The 23,277-nt window shown below is 47.4% G+C and overlaps 2 protein-coding genes, 1 non-coding gene and 2 pseudogenes across 3 annotated transcripts; all 5 read left to right on the forward strand.

The window, feature by feature from the left end:
* The first annotated feature begins 994 nt into the window (after nt 1–994).
* LOC117852981 (SPX domain-containing protein 1) lies at nt 995–5,309 on the forward strand. The gene is made up of 3 exons (XM_034735312.2): nt 995–1,452; nt 1,566–1,698; nt 4,608–5,309. The coding sequence occupies exons 1-3, from the start codon at nt 1,135–1,137 to the stop codon at nt 5,057–5,059; spliced, it is 903 nt and encodes a 300-aa protein (XP_034591203.1). The 5' UTR covers nt 995–1,134; the 3' UTR covers nt 5,060–5,309.
* A 518-nt stretch (nt 5,310–5,827) lies between these two features.
* LOC117852982 (uncharacterized) lies at nt 5,828–7,005 on the forward strand (annotated as a pseudogene).
* Nucleotides 7,006–9,209: 2,204 nt separating this feature from the next.
* On the forward strand, nt 9,210–10,471 carry LOC117851720 (uncharacterized; annotated as a pseudogene).
* A 7,752-nt stretch (nt 10,472–18,223) lies between these two features.
* LOC117853189 (uncharacterized) lies at nt 18,224–19,594 on the forward strand. Its single transcript, XM_034735565.2, has one exon. It carries the CDS (start codon nt 18,381–18,383, stop codon nt 19,032–19,034), a length of 654 nt encoding a protein of 217 aa, XP_034591456.1. The 5' UTR covers nt 18,224–18,380; the 3' UTR covers nt 19,035–19,594.
* Nucleotides 19,595–20,878: 1,284 nt separating this feature from the next.
* Nucleotides 20,879–20,950, forward strand: TRNAP-AGG (transfer RNA proline (anticodon AGG)). Its single transcript has one exon. It is a non-coding gene; the product is annotated as a tRNA-Pro (tRNA).
* Nucleotides 20,951–23,277: the final 2,327 nt, after the last annotated feature.

Consider the following 23,277-nt stretch of genomic DNA (forward strand, 5'->3'; position numbering starts at 1 on the left):
GTGCTAGCCATCATAGTAACCACTTTACTTTTGTCACCTTTGTCGTCACTGGCCATCCTCCGTCACTGGCCATCCTCCGCCTCATGTGGATACGCTCCCTTGTCCCGCCTGCTTGCACCCAGTCTCCGGCAGTTCACCTGACGCCAGCCAGTAACCACTTTATTTTTTGTCGCCTTTGTCGTCACTGGCCATCCTCTACCACCTGTGGGTAGCGCGACCCCCCCCCCTCCAGGTCTATTTGCTACCGGTCTCCAATCTCCTTCTAAAACCTTCATTCGAAGCCTCCAAAATACAGTTTAACCGTCTCCTCCGAATCTAATGTAACTTCCGTTCTCGAATCCAAATTAGCTCATTGGCGGTGGGTCAAGACCCGTCATCTAAAATTTTCCAAAATTTCAGAAGCAAGTGATTGTTCAAGAGGTGCGCTCTTTTAAACAAGTTGCTTTGTATGTCCACCGGCGAAACTAAATTTCTCGCCGCATAAACACGAAACCAAAAGCATAAAATGTAAATTGCTGACAGCCTAACACCGTGTTAGTAATACGGACTAACACGGATAGATAAGGATGATGACTTGTCACCAATAACATGGAACCGTTACGGCTTGAGACGCGAAAACTCGCGGGTTACCACAACACTCAGCACAAACCACCTACACTAACACTGCCATACGGCAACCCTTCTTCCACGAGACCGCCAGAGTCCACCGTGTTAGCCCACACCCCCGCCCTCTGTTTCGTCGCATAACTCCACGGCGGCACGCCCCCACCGTCACCTCCCACCCCCGTCACCCCGTGTCTTCTCCCGGCCACCTCACCTCGGCGTCTTCCCTCCCATCCACCCTCGAGGTGGCCTTTTCGGCGGCGAGCGAGGGCGAGAGGGAGGAATAAAAAACTCGCGTCGCGCACGCACCGGCACCGCAACAATAATATCCTTCCTCGCGAATATTCGCCGCTTCCCACCTCCCCGCCCCGCATATCCTCCGCCCGCCCCCGTTCCACCCTTTCCCCTCCCTCCCCTTCCCTCTATTTCACCACCCGCATCCGCCCTCCCCCGCGACGATCACCGGGTGCAATCCGTCCACTCTGCCCACCGGAAATCTCCTTTCTTTCCGGCGACTGGGAGGCGGCGGCGATGAAGTTCGGCAAGAGCCTCAGCGGGCAGATCGTGGAGACGCTGCCGGAGTGGCGCGACAAGTTCTTGTCCTACAAGGACCTCAAGAAGCGCCTCAAACTCATCGGCGCCGGCGCTGGGAGCGGGGCCGAGCGGCAGCCCAAGCGGGCCCGCCGCGAGGACGGCGGGAAGGCCGACGCGTCCTCCGGCGCCCCGGCGGCGGCGGCGGCGGCGATGACGCCCGAGGAGGCGGACTTCATGCAGCTCCTGGAGGCCGAGCTCGACAAGTTCAACTCTTTCTTCGTCGAGAAGGAGGAGGAATACATCATCCGCCAGAAGGTGCCTGCACTATCCGGCCCCGTCCTCCCCTACCTTCCTTCCCCAATGGTTCTGGTGTTCCTTGATCTGATCGGGTTGTTTGGGTTGTCGTTGGCCCCTGCTGGGTGGAGCAGGAGCTGCAGGACCGCGTGGCCAGGGCGGCCGGGCAGGACTCCAAGGAGGAGCTCATGCGGGTGCGCAAGGAGATCGTCGACTTCCACGGCGAGATGGTGCTGCTCGAGAACTACAGCGCCCTCAACTACACTGGTGAGTCCTCCGCCGCACGCACCCATCCCGCCGCGTCGCGTTAGGTGTTGCTTTCGTGTCGTCCTGATGCACAATTGATTGAATTTCCAATGATCTGTTGTCTCTGTTGTTGTTTATCTCTTCTTGGAAAGTTTCTTGTCTGTGTATTTTGGGTGGTAGTAAGGAGTAGTAAGTAGCCTGATGAAGCAATTTAGCTCTGAATTGGGGAGGAAGGAAGCCTAGATTCGTGAAGCTAGCTACTAGTTCTTGTCAACATGGGTCAGTAAAGAGATGACTTGTTGTTTTGCTTGTCAGCAAGGGGGCAATCATGTTGCTGTCGTCTAGTATGGATACCAGTCAGTTGAAACGGCACGCGACGATTTGACGAAACTGTATTTGCTAAAGAAAAGGAGCTACCGCGAGAAATTGTGAGCTGGGATGAGTGGATCGATTTCTCGCGAGAAATTAGTTATCTCTGGTTACATGAGTGCAAGTACACTATTTATTTTTGTAACTAGATGTTTTATACCATACAAAAACACATGTTCGACTTGGAGCACGTCGTGGCATAGTAGTTGATACAATATCCAGTTAGTTGATGCTAAATAGTTAGAAAATAAAACAAAGAAAATCAGCTTTTATTTTTGGTAGTCACCATACGTCACGCATCTGACATGTTTTTAAGTTCACATGTGTGGAGCTCTTCACTCAGATTGGGATTAATTAATGGATGCTTGCCTTGCTCAATTTTTTGTTCGATGTGTAAGGGGGTGTTTGGTTCTTTAGTCTGTACTAAAATTTATGTCACATCGAATATTCGGACGTTAATTAGGAGGACTAAACATGACCTAATTATAAAACTAATTATATAGATGGAGGCTAATTCATGAGACGAATCTATTAAGGCTAATTAAGCCATCATTAGCACATGCTTACTGTAGCACCATATTATCAAATCATGGACTAATTAGGCTCAATAGATTCGTCTCACAAATTAGTCTCCATCTGTGCAATTGGTTTTATAATTAGTCTATGTTTAATACTCCTAATTAGTATCCAAACATTCGATGTGATAGGAATTTTAGGAGTTCCTAGAGAACCAAACACCCCCTAAGACACAAAGTAGCCCAATGCTATTTTTCTTTATTGTTAAGTACCCTGGTGTCCTCTCTGCCTGTATAATAACTCTATTTAATCTCAGGAAAAACCTTCCTTCTGTAAGTTGACAATGAATTAATGCTTGTGATTTACTTCAAGATAAAATTTTGTGCACCATCTCAGGTGTCAGTCATAATGGGTTTTGTTTTAGACAGTAAGATCATGCCGTAATTTTCCTTTTCTGTTTGGACTCGTGAAGTCATGCTCCTTTTGTTCATCCTGAACAGTACAAATATACACTCGACACTTTTTATGCCACTTAGAATCGGTGTTATGTGGCAATTTGCATCTTTATGAGATTCTTTCTGCTTGGCTGGGATGCATTGCTACTGTAACATCACCTGCAATGCAATATTGGTTTGCTAGTACTATACTGGTAGGCTACTCAGTACCCACACAAAGTCAAATATTGCGAGCTGTCATGAACTTGAAGGTAGTGAATAGTTGCTCCTGTCATCATGTTCTCGAGCATAATGGCTTCAGTGGATGTGCAGCCACTCACCATAACATCAGCATTTGAGCTTTTGGCTGCTCCTGTTGCCTTTACAGTGGTGCATAGATCTATGATGTCCAAAAAGTGTGTCACTAACCTCCTTTCCCACTTCCATGCAAATTTTGTCCCTTTCCATTTGCCCGTTTAACTGAAGATTACTTGAATGGAGTGTTCATGCTGTTTCACTGTAAGTGTTCATGCTGTTTCACTGTAGCAAGGAACCATTACCTGGAAAAACAGACTGTGAATCTTAATGTCCGTTCTGACTGCATTCCTATTGTTCTAGTGTCCAAGCGTGCACCCAGAGAGAGTTGCTTGAGTCACTCTATTGTTGGATTTAGTCACTCTATTCTTTATGAGTGACTCATAAAGTTTAATTGACTTTCTGATTGAGTCATTGAGACATGACACTAAAAGCAAACAACTTTTGAAGTTCTTATTGTTGTAAATTAGTTTATTTAATCCTGTAAGCTGTTTAATTTAACCTTATACTTATCAGTTCCTTTCTAATTGTAGGATATCTGAACTGGAGTGCTTTAGTATTTGTGTTCTGTAATTGTGTGACTCATTTCTGTTGCCTTTTTCTTTTACTTGTGTTTTGGTCCATTTGACATGCTTTTGCGAATAGGAATTTGCAAGTGTTTGAGACTTTTGAGCATCAACCCAATATAGTACTGGTCTATTGCATTTGAGTTGACCAATGGTGCCTTTAATGGTATCCTTTACAGAGTGTTATCATGTTTGTCTCCGAGCCATTTCCTGATGAGAATTAAGGTTCGCTAGTGGGGTACATCATTAGGCATCATATGGCTGTGCTGGTTCAGAAGTCATAGCCTGCTAGCCATACGAAGACCATACACCTTTTGGCTGACAAACAGCCAATAGGAATATTTTCGATGCGATATTCTATAGGTATCAGCCAATAAAAAATAAATTTACTTGCGTTTAGGAGAATTTGTTGTCTGCTGATTTTGTGGTCCATAAGTTTTTTGGCTTCATGAAAGCAGAAACCTGATAATAGTATCTTATTTAAAATTTGAAGCATGGCTGTGTGAGAATTCTGCCTAGATTGATGTTTTTGGAGAGACTGACTACAATCGATTCAGTACAGTAAACATGCTTGTTACATTGTTTTGTTCGAATATGTGATCATTGTGTTGGGTTTTTTCTGTCGGCAACCTTTTAGCTTGTCTGGATCGTTTATGGATTACCGCCTTGATATCTTAGCTAGCTAGACATTCATCACAACAATTCTTATGTCCCATGTTGCCCTGTACAGGACTGGTTAAGATCCTCAAGAAGTATGACAAAAGAACTGGAGCCCTGATCCGTCTGCCCTTCATCCAGAAAGTCCTGCAGCAGCCTTTCTTCACCACTGACCTCCTGTACAAGCTTGTGAAGCAGTGCGAAACCATGCTGGAGCAGCTCCTGCCGACCAGTAAGCCATCTGTATCACGTGAAGATGGAAAAGTAGATAGCAATGACGAAGAAAAGCCAGCAAAGCCCACTTCCTTGGTCAACGGCAGTGGCATTCCGGATTTAGATGAGCTTGAGTACATGGAGGGCATGTACATGAAGAGCACAGTTGCAGCACTTAGGTCGCTGAAGGAGATCCGGAGCAAGAGTTCGACTGTCAGCATGTTCTCGTTGCCACCTCTTCAGGGCAACAATGCGCCCGAAGAGCCGGAGAGGTGGAACAAGATACCTGTGATAGAACAGGCCGCCAAATGACATGGCGAATGTGCGATGTCTATGCCTCAACTGATCACAACTTTAGTCTTGACATTTGCTGGAGACAGGGCCGGGATCCTCCCTGTCGTATATTAAGTAATCTGTATGAGTTCAGGATACCTAACGGCTGTAAAATGGTGGAGATGTCGTTTATATGATGTTAAATCATAGAATCCCAGCATAACCGTCAGACAGAACTGAGCTGATTTTATTCACTATTGTGAATTGATCCGGTAATTTTGCTGATCAACATATTTTGTTTATGGTTTGCTCATTGTTAATTTTGTTCTGGCGACCCCATTGCTCTTCACTGAATCTCACCAAGTCACCCATGTTCATGGGTTGCCGTTATTCTTGATATATGCTGCATTCCACACGATTGTTTCAAAAACTTTGTGAAGTATGTGGTCAGTGGAAAATAGAAAGAAAAAAAAGACTTCTTATTATTTTTCATGGACAAATAGAGCAATTTTTAGTTTGCTAATTTTTAACAACAATTTAAACGATATAAGGCCTTCGGCTCTCAAAGTTTGGACATGCTAAAATTTGAAACGGCAAGTCTGAACGTATAAATGCTTCCTTCAAAGCATTCGGGTACCAAATTTGAACTTCCCTCCTATACCAAATTTGAACTTCCATCTTACGCTTCTGGTTTTGCCCATATTTTTCATCTTTGGGAGGCTAGGAAGTGAGCTAGCGGAGGGGAGGAGAAGAGAAACTCAAATAGAGAAGGCGACGGCGTGGACTATGCAACGGAGATCGCACGACCTTTTTTTTTTATTTTGTGGGCAGAATGAAAAGTGAAAGCCCTTCACCAATCCAGGGCCCACAGCCACAAACCCCTATTCTATTCCTCCTCCTGAGCTCGCCCACCCCGCGCCGCGTCATGCCGCCGCCGACGAATCCGTCACCTGCCTCTCCACCCCCACCTGACGTCGATCCCGGCCTCACTACGGACCCTGAAGCTTATTCCTCCGGCCGCGGCCCCAATCCCGCGCCGCCGACCATCTCGGCCAAGATCCTCTCCCACCTCCAGCCCAGGCAGCGCGAGGTCTACAGGACCAGCTTCGCGGCCGGCAGCAGCGGCATGTCGGTGCAGGACCTCCGTGACGCCACGGGGCTGAGCACCGACACCGGCCGCAACCAGGCGCGCTCCCTCGTGAAGCTGCGCGTCCTTAAGGAGGTCCAGGACGTGCGCAACCGCAGGAGGAATCTCTACATGGCCATCGAGTTCAGGCCCTCCGACGAGGTGTCCGGCGGGACGTGGTACCACGAAGGTAGGGTCGACGCCGGCGCCATCGCCGCCGCGCGGCGCCGGTGCCTCGCCCAGGTCAAGCGGCTCGGCGCCGCGACCGCGGACATGATCCACGAGGGCGTCAGGAGGGACGATCCCGGGACCGGCGGGGTACACCGTGGAGAAGATCGCGGACATCCTCCGGACCATGGTGCTCGACAAGACGCTGGAGGAGGTCAGCAGCACCGGCGAAGGGGAGTTTGCCGCCGTCAGGAGGGGCGCGATGAGCTACCGGGAGCCTGGGAAGCAGCACCCGGGAGGGATGATGGAGGGGATCCCGTGCGGAGTTTGCCCCATGATCGATGATTGCTCGCCGGAGGGGGGTCATCTCGCCGAGCACCTGCGTCTACTACCAGAAGTGGCTGGAGCTGGACTTCTAGCCTGTGAGCTCTCCTGCATTGTGCATTGCGATGGTGTTGATAGGGAAAAAGAAAAATAAGTTTCATGCCGTTGATCAGAAAATTCAGTTTCGTGCCGTTGATCAGAAAATTCTGTTTGACAGTTTGGGGCTGTTGGTATACACGATTGGATTGCCAAGAGTTCCATTACCATATCACGATCTTATGATAGGGCAGGGTTAGTGTACCTGATTTTGGTACTTACATAAAAAGTGAATTGCATAGTTATTGTTACGTAGGTTTTTTTTTTTATTTTGCTGGCATTTTTATGTACATATTTGCGATTTTGTTTTAAAGTTTGGATAGCTTGATCATCGTACTAATTGATTCCAAATTGTTGGGTTCTTGGCAAACACTACGAATCCTATCATAAGTCAACAAAAGTGTCCCTGGTTGACAACCATATACTCTGTTCAACTTTGCTGCTGCAACTAAATTCTGTGAAATATAAGAGTTTCTTCTGGTTAAATGTACAGTTGAAAAAACCAATGGCTGCAATGATCAGCAATCACAGTATGCAATATTTCAGTAACTGTGTTGCCTGATTCAGCTTGAAACCATAACTGAGCCAACTTATACTAATCTTCAATGGAGCAATTTAATTGATTGGTAGTTGATCTTGATCATACTGTATTTACAGTTTTTTTTTGTGCTGGTATTTTTTGACCTTTTCTTGTTACTGCCGTGTATCTAGTTTTTCCAACAGTAGTATTTAAAAAATAAAGTTTTTTCCAACACTGTGTATAGTTGTCCTACTTTGCCCTTTACATGATTTGCTAAAAACTCTGAAGAGTATGGCAAGAGAACCAAGAATCTTGACCCGTTGCCCATCCAGGAAGTTCTGCAGGCTGGAGCAGAATTTCATCACTGACGTAGTGACGTCATGTACAAGCTTGTGAAGCCCCGATATGCTGAACCATTTTGCTGCCCACTTTCACTTCTTCAGGGCAACAATGCACAAGAAGAACAGGGGAGGTAGCTCCTCGGCCACAGGCCCGCGTGTGCAACTGATTTGCATTTTGCCAAAAAAAAATCTTGACATTTTCTTATCCCGTATATTCAGTATAGTTTGTACGAATTCAGAGTCCTAACAGCTGTAAAACAGTGAAGAACTTCAATATGCGATGCTAATCATAGAATTACGTATTCATCAGACAAAAATGAGGCAACTCTATTCACTGTCAATGGATGAAATCCTGCACTTTTATGTTTCCTTTTTTTGCAGATCTACAACTGACATCTATGGATTGCAGAGTTTATTCTGTTCCGGTGAACTCGGCATTGTCTTATAATGAACGTTGGCATAAACTATGGCTCTTTTATGTGTTCCACCTGAGCTGCTTGTTATGGAAACTGGAGGAGACATTTTGCTCGTTTACTGAAACTGAAATGCATTGGTATAGAAAAATTCGAAATTCAATTCTTCATTGACATACCTGATTTCCAACTCCAATGACAATGCAACATATAATCTGAACTCGAAACTTGGGTTTGTGTTTGGTACAGTAAAATTTACAAAATTAGATTGGCTAAATAACTGCAAAATCATGAGACTTGTCAACTAAAATCTTTTTATCAAGAAATATTTCAACATGTACTTTGCAGAAAAGGTGTATCTTTAGATGATTTTGAAATAAAAAAAACTAGCAAATGCTTTCTGTATAGCTTAGGGCATGTTTGGTTTGAGTTGCTTATTATAAGCAACTTAAACTTGCTTATTTGGAGTTGCTTATTTTTAGTCTAGCTGTTTGGATACCCTTGCTTATGAGCATTGAATGAGGTGGACATTGTCATATTTGCCCCTTGTGTTGCTACCCCTCTTTGCCTCCCCACGCTTCTTCTTTCCTGCACACGCCCGATCCCGGGTGCCGGCGGTGGGTAGGGAGCAGCAGCAGGTGACTGGGGCGGTGGTGGGGCGGGAGCGGCGGGCGGAGGCCGGCGGCGGCGGCGGGGCAGGAGCGGCGGGCCGGCGCGGAGGAAGGGGATCCGACGACGGGGGAGGGGAGAGAGAGAGAGGAGTAGAGTGCATTGAATGAGGGCAGGAGGTGTAAAGTGCACCTTTTAGTCCCCATAAGCAACTCTTGTGTTGCTTATGTGCTAAAAATAAGCAGCCCCATAAGCAACCCAATAAGCAAGGGTGATTGGTTTCATAAGCAAATAAGTTGTTTATTTTAAGTTGCTTATGCATAAGCAACTCAAACCAAACATGCCTTACTATTCTGCCAATAGATACTTCATCCGTCCCAAATTGTACGTCGTTTTAGCATTCCTAGGTTCATAGTTTTTATTATGCACCTATATATATATTATGTCTAGATACATAGTAAAAACCATGAATCTAAAAAATGCAAAAACGACATGTAATTTGGAACGGAGGAAGCATACACGAGCAGATCACTAGAAAAAAAAAGGAGGATATCACTATTCACTGGATCAATCAACTCCACACCAAAAGCCCAATGCCCAATAGGCCAGAACCCTCGTCATCTTCCTCGTCAAAGTTCTCGTCCTTCCGAACCCCCCTGCGCCGCCGCCTATCCTCATCCCCGCGCCATGCCGCCGCGTAAGCGCCCGGCGCCGCCGCCGGAAGAGCCCCGTCCTTCCTCGAAGCCTGCACCTGATGCCAAGCCCTCCGAACCCACCAAATCTGCCCCCGATTCCGCGACGCCGACCATCTCGGCGGCGGTCCTCACCAAACTCCCGAACATGGAGCGGCAGGTGTACACCTAATCTTCGAGGCGGGAAGCAAGGGCATGTGGATGCTCGACGTGCGCAAGCAGCTGACGATAAGCCCCAACGTCGCCACCAAGGTGGTGCGCACCCTCGTGGGGCATGGGCTCCTCAAGGAGGTCAGCGACGTGCGCCACCGCAGCAGGAAGATCTTCATGGCCACCGATTTCCAGCCCTCTGACGAGATCACCGGCGGCACCTGGTACCACGACGGCCGGCTCGACACCGACGCCGTGTCCGCCGTGCGCCGCCGTTGCCAAGCGCAGGTCGAGAAGCTCGGCGCAGCAACCGTGCAGATGATCCACCACGGCATTTTGAGGGATGACCCCAAGGCCGGGTACACCATCGACAAGGTCAGGGATATCGTGAAGACCATGGTGCTCGACAAGGTGCTCGAGGAGGTCAAGAGCACAGGCGAGGGGGACTTCGCGGCCGTCAGGAGCGGCACGATATGCTACCGTTTGGCTGGGGCTGCTCAGGGAGGGATGATGGAGGGGATCCCGTGCGGGGTTTGCCCATGAATCGATGAGTGCTCGCCGGATGGGGTCATTTCGCCGAGCACATGCGTCTACTTCAAGAAGTGGCTGCAAATGGACTTCTAGGCAGTGACCGGTGAGCCCTCATCTGCTTTGCATCACGGTGGAGTCCATTGGAGAATTCAGTTTCTCATTGTCCAATTGGGGATGTTGGTTCACACTCTGTTATTGGATTGCCACGGTTCCATTCTTTTGGTGGCTTCGGTGTCCAGTATCAGATTTCGGTGCTGATATCAAGAATCAATTCTACAGTTATATCTACTTAGGCCTTTTAGCTTGGTAGTGTTTGATATGTATTTAGTTGCATCAAGTTTGGATCTCTGTTCCATTTTGAAAACCCAAATTCTTTGGGCACGCATTTCAGCTATGATATTCAAGTTATAGGTTGAGAATGCACACCAAAAGTGTCCCTGTATGACAACCAAAAGATCAGCATAGATGCACCCTTTTTTAACGACTAGATGTGCCTTCATTCTATTAAATTTTCTATGACTCTTAAACTTAAATTTACTGAAATTGCAGTATTTAATTAAGTGTTGAAGACCCCCCAATAACTGCAAGGATAAGCAAAAACAATGTTCGGATATAGTATGCGTGCTTCTCAATCGATTAGTTTGATCCTGAAAAATTGGACTGAAATTTAATCGGTCACAACTCATAAGGTTTTCATATATGCTATGATATTCAAGTTATATGTTGAGAATGCACACCCTGTATGATAACCAAAGGATCAATATAGATGCACCCTTTTCTAATGACTAGATGTGCCTTCATTCTATTAAACTTTCCATGACCCTTAAAACTTAAATTAACTGAAATTACAGTATTTAATTGAGCTAAGTGTTGAAGACCCCCTAATAACTGCAAGGATAAGCAACATACAACGTTCGGATATAGTATGCGACTATGCGTGTAACGTGCTTCTCAATCAATTAGTTTGATCCTATAAAAATTGACTGAAATTTAATCTGTTGCAACTCATAAGGTTTCATATATGCCCATGTTATGTGCTATTCCTGTAACCAAGGTGTTGCGTATATGTTAGCAGTTGGCTGCATACTATATATCAGTTTTCTAAACACTACAATGTAGTTGGTGGACCCCACCTAGATTTACCACTTAGATTGGCTTTAGACAGGCTTTTGGGTTGTATTTTTTTTTGCCAAATGATCAAGCTGCTGTCGTTTAGTGCCAAATTTGTGGAATTGGGTTGGTCAGGTGCTTATGTATGTCCTGTAGATATTTATGCTAGTAATGTGAAGGCTTGAGTTTGTAGTGTGACAGCAGGAGTGCTTGGATGGACTGGGGAGGTGAAGTTTCTTGCTTTGGCCAATAATATGGGACCAAGGTATTGATTCCTGAGTAGAATGGCTCCATTACCTCATTTGTATTATACTTGACTTTTGAGACCGTTTCTGTGTGCTTACAGGGTTTTAGCTGTTTTATAGTCTGATCTCCTCAGTATTGTACTTGAACTTTAGTTCTGTCTATCACCTCCTGTCTTATGTGCTTCTGCATGATTGCAATGGTATATTTATCTTCAGGCTATAACTTTGAGTTGATACCTGTATCTTGTTGTTCCTGTAGGGATGGCTGAGACGCGAGCTTCTGTAGTTTGGACTGTACTATGTTCTGACCATTTCGATTAGTTACAGTTACAGATAATCAGAAATGGAAATACTCCGTTTCACATCACAAATCACTAAAAATTGCTTTTTAACATGTATTATGCAAATTTAAGTATGCCTGTGACTGGTGTCAGCGCAGCACTTTGAAGTAATTCTATCTACAATCACAACTGACAAGGAACGGAGTTACTTACTATGCTATGATGATCTTTTAGTGTGTATCTGTCGTCAGATATGGTATAGCCCATTGCCCTTGCACACAATCTACATGATATCCTGCACATCTGTTCCAATCTGCTGGTAATCTCAGTTTAGTTCCTTTGTGTTTGTTGGTCTGAAATTGACTTGGCTTTTATTTGCTTTGAAGGACCTCAATCTGGTGCCAATGATAATATGGGATGCAGGAATGTGCCAATGATAATATGGGATGCCGGAATCAAACAACCTTAGTTTTCATAATCTAGCTGTGCCTGTTCCAATTTATTGTCCTTGTGATTTGTTATATGAGCCTTCACTGTTTCACGGTCTCTTTGGAGAACTGAACAACATTTCTAAGAGGGGGCTGGATACATAAAATGCCTTGCAAAACCTGGATTAATGTGTGCATGTGTTCTGAGAAAAGATAGCCCCATGGGTTTCTAGCCCAAAAGAGTGGTACCTGCATTTTCATTCACATCAAAGCTAATGTAAATTATGATCCATGCTTTCTTTTGCGTATCTCCTCTGCCATAAGGAACTGAAAATGACCGTTCCTCTTATATATTTTATTTGGTGGGGGTGATGGGGACTTCAGGTTAGCCTTGGCCCTTGGCTGAGCTCAAACTCTAAAGATATATGTTTTGAATATATTAAGGCAATTATGCACTATAAAGTCGGTCTGTCCTTCCTTTATATTATATTTTTCTATCATGTTATAGTCAATTTGAGAGAGACAAAGGTGTGCTGGTGCCCGGTGATAAGCCTTATCAACTGCTTTTATAATTTGTTGACTCTTGCTGTTTTTTTGGGTAAATCATAAGGAAATAACTAGCGTTTTTCACACGATTAGACTTTAGGTAATGTTCGGATTGATGTCAACAAATTATATTGTTATATTAATGATGCATATAGTGACATGAGCAATTTCTTATGAAATGCAAGGTGTGGTTGTTTTGTCTGTTGCCTTCATCTCACTAGATTTTTCAATATTTGGTTTGTGCTGTTTGAATATCGTGTGGCAGGTATTAACTACTATGGACTTGTGAGCGAGATGAGCTCCTTTAAAATTAACTATTGACTCCCTCAATCTGCAACTCTGCATCTGTGAAAGAATTATTTTGAGGGCATGGGAGTTGGTCTGGATCTGTGTTTTGTGATTTGTGCCATCCATTTTTCATTTGAGGTGTTTGGTTGCTTTATCCTTTTGTTGCTACAAATGATAAATGAGGACTCTGAGCACTAGAGTTATATGAGGATAAAAACTATAAAGGTTTTCATTTTCAGTGATGAAACTAACACTTTCCATCTTGGTTATACCTTGATTCATTGAGATTAGCTCTGGAATTTCATGGGTCTTGAAAAGTTATTCGCAGTTCCACATTATTATCGATTGCTGGCAATGTAGTGGGTGAAACCTAGCTCAGCTTCCAACCGAGTTCCGTGCTTGATTTCACCTGTAGCTGATGATTGAAACTTGTGATTTAAATACTCAAAACTTTGTAGTGATTTCTTAATATTGTCTTGCTAACTTCTCTCTCGACGCGCAGGATCTTGCGGCCTTTTTTGAAGACCGATTCTTCGGATCGTTGGAGCTTAACTGAAACCGGAAAGGTTGGCACCCCTTGGAAAAGTCTGAATCCCTCCAGAGGGGAGCTGGTATCTTCTCTGAATCCTTCAAGGTGGATTAGAGTAAATTAACACCATGATCCCGCTAACGCCAGCAGCAGCGACCGGGTCTCCCTCCTTCCTCTCGCGATGCACCACGGCGCTTTCCTGCACGGTTCTACGGCGTGCTGGGGGTGGCTGGGCAAGGATTTGAGGGTTGGGTATTCCCAAAAAATCTCCAATGATCCAAAATGCATAAAAGTCTACAGTAGCACGTTTTGAAGTACAGATCGTTAAAACTAAAGATGTCTCAATAAAATTATGCTATATCGGGTTCATAGCTTGCTAACATAGGTGCTGCCATCTTTAAACTCTCATTAGTAGCAAGTCGTAGTGACTCAACATTTCGTGTCTTTTGCAGCTCTCCCTAAAGACTTTCAATCAATCGTTTGCCGCTGCTTCTTTAGTCAAAGATCCATGATGTACAGAAAAATTGAACAAACGCATACGGAGTATGTACTAAATAACATTATGCTAAATAACAACATGATTCGTGCAAGGAAATTAGAATCGGATTTTTGCACAACACAAGGTGTCACAAACTAGCTCTCGGGGCTAGGCGCGGGTTTAGGCTTGCTACTCGATCACTCCAGCTTTGAGCTCACATCCGGATCCGGCGTGACGTGCATGGCAGTTGGGCACACAAGTGTCGCTTGCTCGCCGATGGTCGGCCGTCGGAGCCATGCTGCATGCCTTTGGGGTAGGTCTAGGGTTAAGTCAATTTTTTGTTCGGAAAAAAATGTTGGGTATTCCCGGGAATACCCGGGAATCATGGTAGCTCCGCCCATGTGGCTGGGGCCATCCAACTGCCGAGGAAGAAAAAGAAGCGGTGGTGCTCTGAATCAGGTCGTCACCCATTAGGAAAGCGATGGCGTCTGGGAACGAGGTATCTTCCATCCCACCTGCTGCTGTTGATTAATCAGTAGTTGCAGTAGTGGTGGTAGTATATGATGAGAGAAATGTGCCGGCGGCTGTGCGTGAGGGAGGAAGATGTGCTGTGTTATAGTACTACCTCTGTTCGTGAACTAGAAGCAGGCTAAAACTTCTGTCAGAAACGTCATGTAAAGAAAAATGGAGGGAGTACTTTTTTTACCTGCCAACAATGATGTTTCGCAATGAGACTAGTCCGTCCCGGTGGTTAGCGGCAGCGCCCTTTTCTGCTTTGTGTGCTGCGGCGTCGTGTACGTACACATCGAAGCAGGCCGGAACCTGCTGGAAAGCGGCTTTGATAACTTGTTGCTTATCGCGGTAAAGTAAAACCTTTCTGCTCGGTAATGACGCAACGTACGCTACGTTTCAAACCCAACGCAGCAGCGCTTTGCCGCTTTGCCTTGGCAATTCATATTCGAAAACTGCACTGTTGATTAGCTGAGTTGTCGGAGGGGCTCGCGGTTGGGGAGCTGATGCTCAACTCGCAGATTAAGGCCCTATTTGGGAACCTTGTGCTAAACTTTAGCACAGTGCTAAAGTTTAGCATCCTGAAATAGAGTGCTAAAGTTTAGCACTTGGGGTTGTTTGGATACAGTGCTAAAGTTTAGCACCTTGAGTGAGAAATGACTACATTGCCCTCATTTATGACTGGCTTGGGGAAAAGTGGAGAGGAGAGAGAGGGGGCAACTAGGGAAAAGTGGGCTTGGGGACCACTTTTAGCACCCATTAGCACCTTTTAGCACCCCTTGGGTGTGCTAAAGAAAACAAGGGTGCTAAACTTTAGCACTCACCTTTTAGCACTCCTGTTTGAAAGTTCAAGTGCTAAAAGTGTGCTAAAAGTGGTGTGCTAAAGTTTAGCACCCCCTCTCTAAACACCCCCTAATGCGTCAGCGAACGAACGGCGTTTATCAATTGTGATGAGATGGATCCCCCGAGACTACTGTGTGGGAATCACCACATGTTTCATGTCGAATTAGGCCCTGTTTGGATATAGGGTGCTAAACTTTAACACCCCACTTTTAGCATCTTTTAGCACTTTGGTATCCAAACATGTGTGCTAAAAGTGGTGTGCTAAAGTTTAGCACCCCACTTTGCTAAAAATGGGGTGCTAAAGGTGCTAATCTGCTAAAAGTGATCCCCCTCCCTATATTTTTCCACCATTGCCCCTCCTCTCTGCTCCCTCTCTCTCCTCCCCGCCGCCACACCCATCTTCTCCCCGCCACAACACCCGCTACCGTCCTCCTCCGCCAGGCCCCGTCCGCCCGGCCCGCCGTCGTCCTCCTCCGCCTGGCCCTGCTGGCGTGGGCGGCCATGGCCGCCGCCGCCACCACCACCCGACGGGAGGAGCGAGGCCTTGAGCGCTCCTGCCGCCGTTCTCCTCCGCCCAGCCCCACCGCCTCCGCTCGGCCACACCACCTCCTCCGCCCAGCTCCGCCTCCTACGCCCGGCCATGCCTCCTCCGCCGGCGAACCCCGCCGCCAAGGCCAAATGCGGCGCCGGTGCAGGCCGCGGGGCGCTCGAGGCGCTGGAGCTGGACGCCTTCGCCGTCGGGGGCTTGGAGATGGACGGCCGCGGCGAGGCAGCGACGCGGGCCACACGGGCGAGCAACTCGTCGTCGGGCAAGCTCGACGCCGAGAAGATGTGGATGGAGATGTACTGGGTGGGGCACTAGGGTTCGGCCGCTTGTCCATCTCCATGACCCCCGCCCCCGCCCGCGAGGCCCGGCTGCGCGGCCGTAGCTCGCAGCGCCGACAACGGCGACGGTGGGAGAAAGGACGCGGACCTACCGAGCGAGTCATCACCGGCATTGGAATCGAACGGGGAAGGGAAGTTGAGGAGGGGTAAAGGAAAGGAGGGTTATAGTTGTCTTTTGGTACTAAATGTGCTAAAGTTTAGCACCCATTCAAACAGCTCTAAGTGCTAAACTTTAGTACTCCATTGAATGGTGCTAAAGTTTAACACTTGCTATCCAAACAGAATCTTAATGTGAAAATTACCATGTTTCAAAAAGGTCCACGAGCGCCAAGTTGTCAAATGTGGCCTCCGGCGCGCGTGACAAACGTGCTAAAAACTCGGGGTCAAGCTCGTAATCGTGCGCAGCCCACCCGCCGTGAATTCATCTGGTCACTCGGTCAGGTCCCGTCAAGGCTCAAGCCGGGGTGCTGCGCGCACAATCCATTGGAGTGTTGTGGTGGTCGGCCCGCGCGTAGTACGACCGCCGGCCGTACGCGCCCGTCCTCGACGAACCCCGAACCCCCGTGCCGCGACTTCCGCTCTGATCGCTCGTCCTGTCGTCGGTCCCGCCGGCGGCGCAGGTCACAGGTGGCCCTAAGAAAACGGAGCGGCGGCACGCGCGCGCGTTGATCTATCGCCGGCGATCGAATTGAAGACGCCTCGCGCCAATGCGATAAGCCAGCGCGGCGCAGCGCATCGCGGGGGGCTCTCGGCCGCCGTAGTCGCCGCCACGTGGGCACTGACTTCGCGGCGGCCGCGGCCAATGGCGTGAGGTGAGCTAGGCCGTGGCGGCCTCCCCCCGCCTCAGCACGAAGCTGACAGGAAGCATATACAAAAGGCGCGCGAGAGAATGGGTGGCCATTTGCCATTATTCTACTGCTGCTACTAGCTGGGTTTGTGGCGGGGGTTTTCTTGCCAGAGTCTCGCTCTCGTTCGTAGTCGGCCCGATCTTCTTTCTTACCTGCAGCTGCGGGTGGGGCCCCCAAGCGCCGATGTGGTTGGTGTCAAAAAGGGTGGTTGTTGCGTAAGTGTGGCAGGATCCACTGTGGCTGCTCTCAGATGGCACATTAGAATGTAAATTGCAGACTTGCAGTGCTTATACTTGTAGTACTAGGTATCTAGTTGCGAGAACTAACATTACCATGGGTAAAATATGAATATTGGGAAATACTCTGTGTGTACCAAAAAGAATGCAATTCTAGTTTTGTACTAAGTCAAATTATCACAAGATTTGACCAAATTTATGAAAATCTGAATCTAGTGATACTTATTTGGTATATGTAAATTTGATCGAATTTAAGATTGTTGGCTTAGCATAAAACTAGAATTGCATTTCTTTTTCGGACGGAGGGAGTATCATCCATTCATAGGGCTATGACCATGTGTATTATTAAGAGAAAAAAAAGGTGTTCTTATAACTTCTCATCTTTGATGCAATGATACGTACCCATTTGCGTATATGCCAGAAAAAATGTCTTTGGTATCGTAATATTTAGCCTTTCTTATGAAATTGGAATTGGCAGCAGTCTTGTTGCTCTTAAATTGATATAGGAGGAGAGTACAGTGTTAAACTACGAAAGAATGGCCTAGGCCAAAGAACGCCGCAAAGAAATGTCAAAATTACACTTCTTGTATGAGTTGCTTAAATAATTGGTAATTTTTATCAGGCTCTGAGCAAATATTGTGCCTAAATCCCTACGTGACATTGAATGAAATCGTTAGCGAAGATGCCATTCCTTATGCGAGAAAACCAGAAAACTAGCTATGTACTTGCCTTATATAAAGATGATTCACACACATATCCTCACACTTCGTAATTTTTCTAGGCACATAGTGTAGGGAGCAAATTCTATATGTATCAGCCAGTGAATTGTCGATGATGAGAGTGCAGGGGAGAGAATAATGCCGCACATTTGGGGTTACGGACAAATCCGCACATTGGATCGGCTAGGAGGCACGTGCCACTCTCCATTTGCACTGTTGTTACCTTCGATTTTTCCGGGTTGACCAGAGCCTAATAACGCCAAGAGCTAAGACGCCGTCCTTCGCTATATATTCACCGATGGCCCCCCGTACAAAGCCTTAGCTTCTTCCTGTCCGTCAGCCTGTCCCCTTCAAATCTTCCGTGTTCACTTCTACTTGCCTCCATCATCATCCAATAACAATCCGCCCGACCACCGATCGTCGTCGTCTCCTCGATCCCACGCCATGGCCGCCGCGAGCTTCGACGCCGACGTCCCGCGGCACGGCGGGGCGGCGGGGACCGGGCCCCTCGGCGTGCACGCCGCGTCGCGCAAGATCGGCAAGCCGGGCGCCGCCGGGCACGGGCAGCAGGAGCGGAAGCCGGTCATCATCTACATGGTGTCCCCCAAGGTCATCCACGTCGAGGCGCACGAGTTCATGCCGCTCGTGCAGCGGCTCACCGGCCCCGACGCCGGCCGAGGCGACAAGAAGAGCAGGCCGTCGACGTCCGGCGGCGGCGCTGGGTCGGCATCCCCGAGGCGGCAGGAACCGGAGGGCGAGCGCAGCAGGAGCAGGGCGGCGCCGCCGGTGCGCGTGAAGGCGCGCGCCCTGAACCGGCCGGCCGGCCCGGCGGTGTCGGTGTCGGTGACGGCCACGAGGCAGCAGGCCGTCGCCGCCGCTCACTCAGCAGCGGCGTCGCCGGCGGGGCTCATGTTCCACGACCTCAGCCCGCTCCGCGGCGCGGCGCTCAAGGGCGAGCACCACCCCCTGGTGTCCCCCGGATGGCTGCACCACGTTGGCGACCATTTCCTGAGCCCCGGCGCCGCCGCCGCGCTCGGCTCGCCGTCCGCCGGCTTCCTCGACATCTTCGGGCCGCTGTCCTCGTCGCAGCAGCAGTGATCGGATCAACCGGTGAGTGGTGACATGGTATGCATGATGCCAAGATGGCCAGCATGCGCTAGGGTTTCTGGCATGCACCCGTACTTGCATGATGCATGCCCACTACTGACAGGATCGAGGATTATTCGAGGCCAATCTTGCTCGAGCGTTTGATTATTAGGTTGGTTCAGGAACTGTATATAGTGTAGGTTTTTTCAGTTTTCCCTTCGATCCAATCATCCTATCACTTCACAAGATCAAGAGACACAAGAATTTCAAGCTGCCGCACTTGTCCGATCCAGATATGAAGATTGAAGATAGAATTGGAAGCAATGATCGAGGAGGAGAACAAAAGGGGGTAACACTACTACATCATATGTAAATTAATGGAGTTCTTTGATGAGTTCTGTTTGTTGTTTGCCACGGTTAGTAGTTTGTGATGATAGATGTGTGCTTTCTTATACAACGATGACTTGTTTTGATTTTAATTTGGTGCAATGCTAGTTGTAAATTAATAATGTATATATGGTACCATTTGGTACGCTACTCATGGAATTTGATTTATTTATTGATTCGTTTTAGTGGCGTGCAAGTTAATCAGCTGAGTGCTTGCTAGATACTCCCTCCGTTTCAAACTGTAGGTCATTTTGGCATTTTTAGGTGTATAATTTTTACTATGCACCAAGATATAGTCCATGTCTAGATGCATAGTTATATCTATGAACTAAAAAAAGTTAAAATAACCTATAATTTGGAACGGAGGGAGTAGCTAGCACAATGTATGCAGTGATATCCTGTGAAGGGCCGGCTGCAGCCAGGCGCGAAATCAAAAATATGAGATAGAGGGGGCTGAAACCGAACATTCTAAGCTACCAATAGTCTTCTTCTACCTTGACCTCTTCCTTCCTTCATCTATGGTGTTAAAAATTGGAGTCTTTCGCCGCTGGCTGCATCAGCTGGTTGGTTAATGGAATTGGGGAATACTACATGAGAATATCCTGCTGCAGCTGATTTGTGTCTATACCTTGATGCAACTTTTGTTTAATTTACTCCTATAATCTATCTGAAATATGCATCTATCATCATGGCCGGGCACCACTTCTGATCCAAGAGAGATGGCCAGTTTGCAATTATATGGCAGGAGACATATCTCTCTTCATCACTATAGCCTCTGAGCTGGCAACTGATGATATACAGGTAATGTCTTTTAAATCAGGAGGATCGTGCGTGTATGTATGAACTGAGGAGCTGCAAACTGTAAGCGTGTATCTGTTCCTAATATGAAACTGTATAGAATTGAAATTCGAAACCTGCTGAAACATTGCCCATGAAAGCTAGTTACGTTACAGGCTTATTGCCCGTTCAAAGGCAGTATCTTTTTTTTTTTTTGCTAGCTCCGGTTTTCCCCTTTGAATTGCAAATTTGCACCGGTGGAACGCTCAAGGGTCTAACTTTACTAATTTGGCAGTTTCGATTAGGCTCTCTTAGTTAAGCTCTCAAAAAGAAAAGGCTAGGGCACGTCAGAGAAATTTTGAATTCACAAGAACTTGCGATGTATGTTTGTCTGGAGTAGATCTGAGGATGAACGTATTTCATGAGCTGCCAAGACAATAAATAAATGTTTTTGCAAGAGCAACACGAGGGGTGAGGCAGCAGTGCCACGCTCAGGCCAGCACAGCTTGCACATATACATGTTAGGCATGCCACACCACATCCACGCACGCCTAGTACGTTCTGTATGCTATCTTACCATCATTAGAGTCGTGCGTGTCACGCACGCACAAGTAACTAGAAAAGGCGAGGGAGAGTACATATTAGCGCACACTTTACCTTTCTGTAGAATGTATGATATCACGTCATCAAATGGGCATTTGGTCTAGTGGTATGATTCTCGCTTAGGGTGCGAGAGGTCCCGAGTTCAATTCTCGGAATGCCCCATATTTTTTAGCTTTACTTTTTTTTTATTTTGCGCTTATTTAATTTTTAATCAACTTCTGCCAGAACAGCTCTCACCTGCTTAGCAACTAACACCGCCCAGTTGTGACGATATGTATTTAATTTTCAGTTTCAGAACACGGATTGCATTACGTTGACCCGCAGCACATTACGCGAGACGACACAGATCGGACATAGAATGCGGAAGCATTCGATATCTTTCCTTAGTATTATTTTTCACGGGTCAACGGCGTTTTGCTTAACCGGAGAGAACAGCTCCGCTGCCGCAGCCCGCAGCTGGATCCTCGTCACCGTTGGACTTTGCGAAAAAGAACAAAGGGGGAAAAAAATGCACCACTCAACATTCATGCAATCATGCGGTAATATTCGTCAGTGAAATTTGATGTGAGTATTAGCGTAACCTGAAGACTTTTATTATTACGGCATGCATCTATGGATATTCGTCAGTGAAATTTGATGTGAGTATTCGTTGACAATTCATTAGCAAGTCATCTATGCTTGGAATCAAATGTTCATGGATAGGGTCACGATAGTGCCAGATTTTTTTTTTAACCAGAGATAGAGAATGCGAGGCTTTATGGCTACCGGCGCTCCTATCTATATATATTTTGGACGAAGCAAATTAAAGTGATATGTCGCATGGTCTGGCCTCGAAAACTGTCGAAAACTATCAAAACTGTCATACGTGCCTGCCGTCATATGGATCATAGAAATCTCAACACATCGGCAAATGTAGAAGCATTTTCTGCCGAAAAATGTATAGGAATCTTAGGCTCTATATGTTTTGGTTTGTAGGCAAATAGCCGTTCTTCTCTCTAGCTGGGATTTTATTAATTGTGATACAAAATATTTACATCCAAAGAAAAGAGGAGGAGAAATAGGGGACTCTTATGTAGCTTGCGGAAGCTGATTAGGCTTGGTAACTTTAAAGTCCATTAGGCTCATATTAGAAGTTTATAACTTTTTAAAGTCCATTAGGCTCATATTAGAAGTTTAAATCAACATTTTCAACGTATTAGATTCAACATTTGTTGAAAGTTGTATCAACATTTAGAAATAGTCGATTCAATACTTTCTAAAACACAGATCAACATTTTGTAAAAAGAGATACTACATTCAACATTTTTCATACTCTTTTTCAACATTTGAAAATAATGAATTCAACAATTTTATCAACAAAAATCAACATTTCCAAAAATGCATTTTCTGGGTGTTTCTTCGTCTTCTCCGGCAATGGCGCACGCCGGCAGCAGCGGCTCGGGGCCGCCTGGAGGCCGGCGGCGTGCGGGGCCACGGCGCTGAGGAGCGCCTCGCGGGGCCGACAGCGCGCAGGGTCGCAGCGTGGAGGCTCGTCGCAGCGGGAGGCGGCGCGGCCGCTGGGGCCGACCGTGGTCAGCGGGCCGCGGCGCCTCGTGGTTGCCGGTGGCTCGCGGGACTGCGGCGCGCGGGCGACGAGGGTGAGGGAAGCGCGCGGAACCACGAGAACGGCGCGACGGGGCGGCGGCGCGGGGCTGTCAGCGACGGGAGGCGGCGGCGGCCGCGGGGGCCGACGGCGCCCGGGGTCGCGGCGCCTCGCGGTGACCGGTGGCTCGCGGGACTGCGGCGCGCGGGCGACGAGGGCGCGGCGGCGGTGAGGGAAGCGCGCCGGGCCAAGAGAACGGCGCGACGGGGGCGGCGGCGGCGGATAGAAGCTAGGTTGGAGGGAGAGGGCGCATCCGACGGATGAGATTTTCTGCACGAATCTCAAATACTGGAAGCCCAATAACAAAGTAGCTACCGGAAGCTACATAGGATCCCCGGGAGAACCAAGCCCAACGTGACGGTGGGCCAAGAGTACAAGCATGATTTGCAAGATTCTCTTATCTCTTCAGGTGCGCTCAGAAGAAGGCCCGCGAGTTTCAGCCCGGGGATTCGAAAAGGCTCAAGTTAGTCAGGCTTAGCCCAAGCAGTGAATTACTGGGCCCATCACACGGACAGCGGCAAGAAGACTTCACGCACCAAGTTGGCCCATTAGAACCAAGGTCCAGAAGGAGAGTACAGATGGGCCGGGGCTAGTCTGGGGTTGTTTGTTGTGATTTTGCCAGAGTGTTTTTTTTGTTTTCTTTTTGTTTTGTAGTTTCTGTTTTTTCTTTGGAAAAATAAATTCCCCATTGAGAACATGTGCTACTCTCGCCAGTTGGAAGGTACATACATAACGCCATTTGACTTAGTAAGACGTACATACGTACGTACGCACGTACGTACGTACGTACATACATACATACATACATACATACATACACACACACACGCCAATTCAACAGGCTAT

Source organism: Setaria viridis, chromosome 4 (genome assembly GCF_005286985.2).
Source record: "Setaria viridis chromosome 4, Setaria_viridis_v4.0, whole genome shotgun sequence".
NCBI lineage: Eukaryota > Viridiplantae > Streptophyta > Magnoliopsida > Poales > Poaceae > Setaria > Setaria viridis.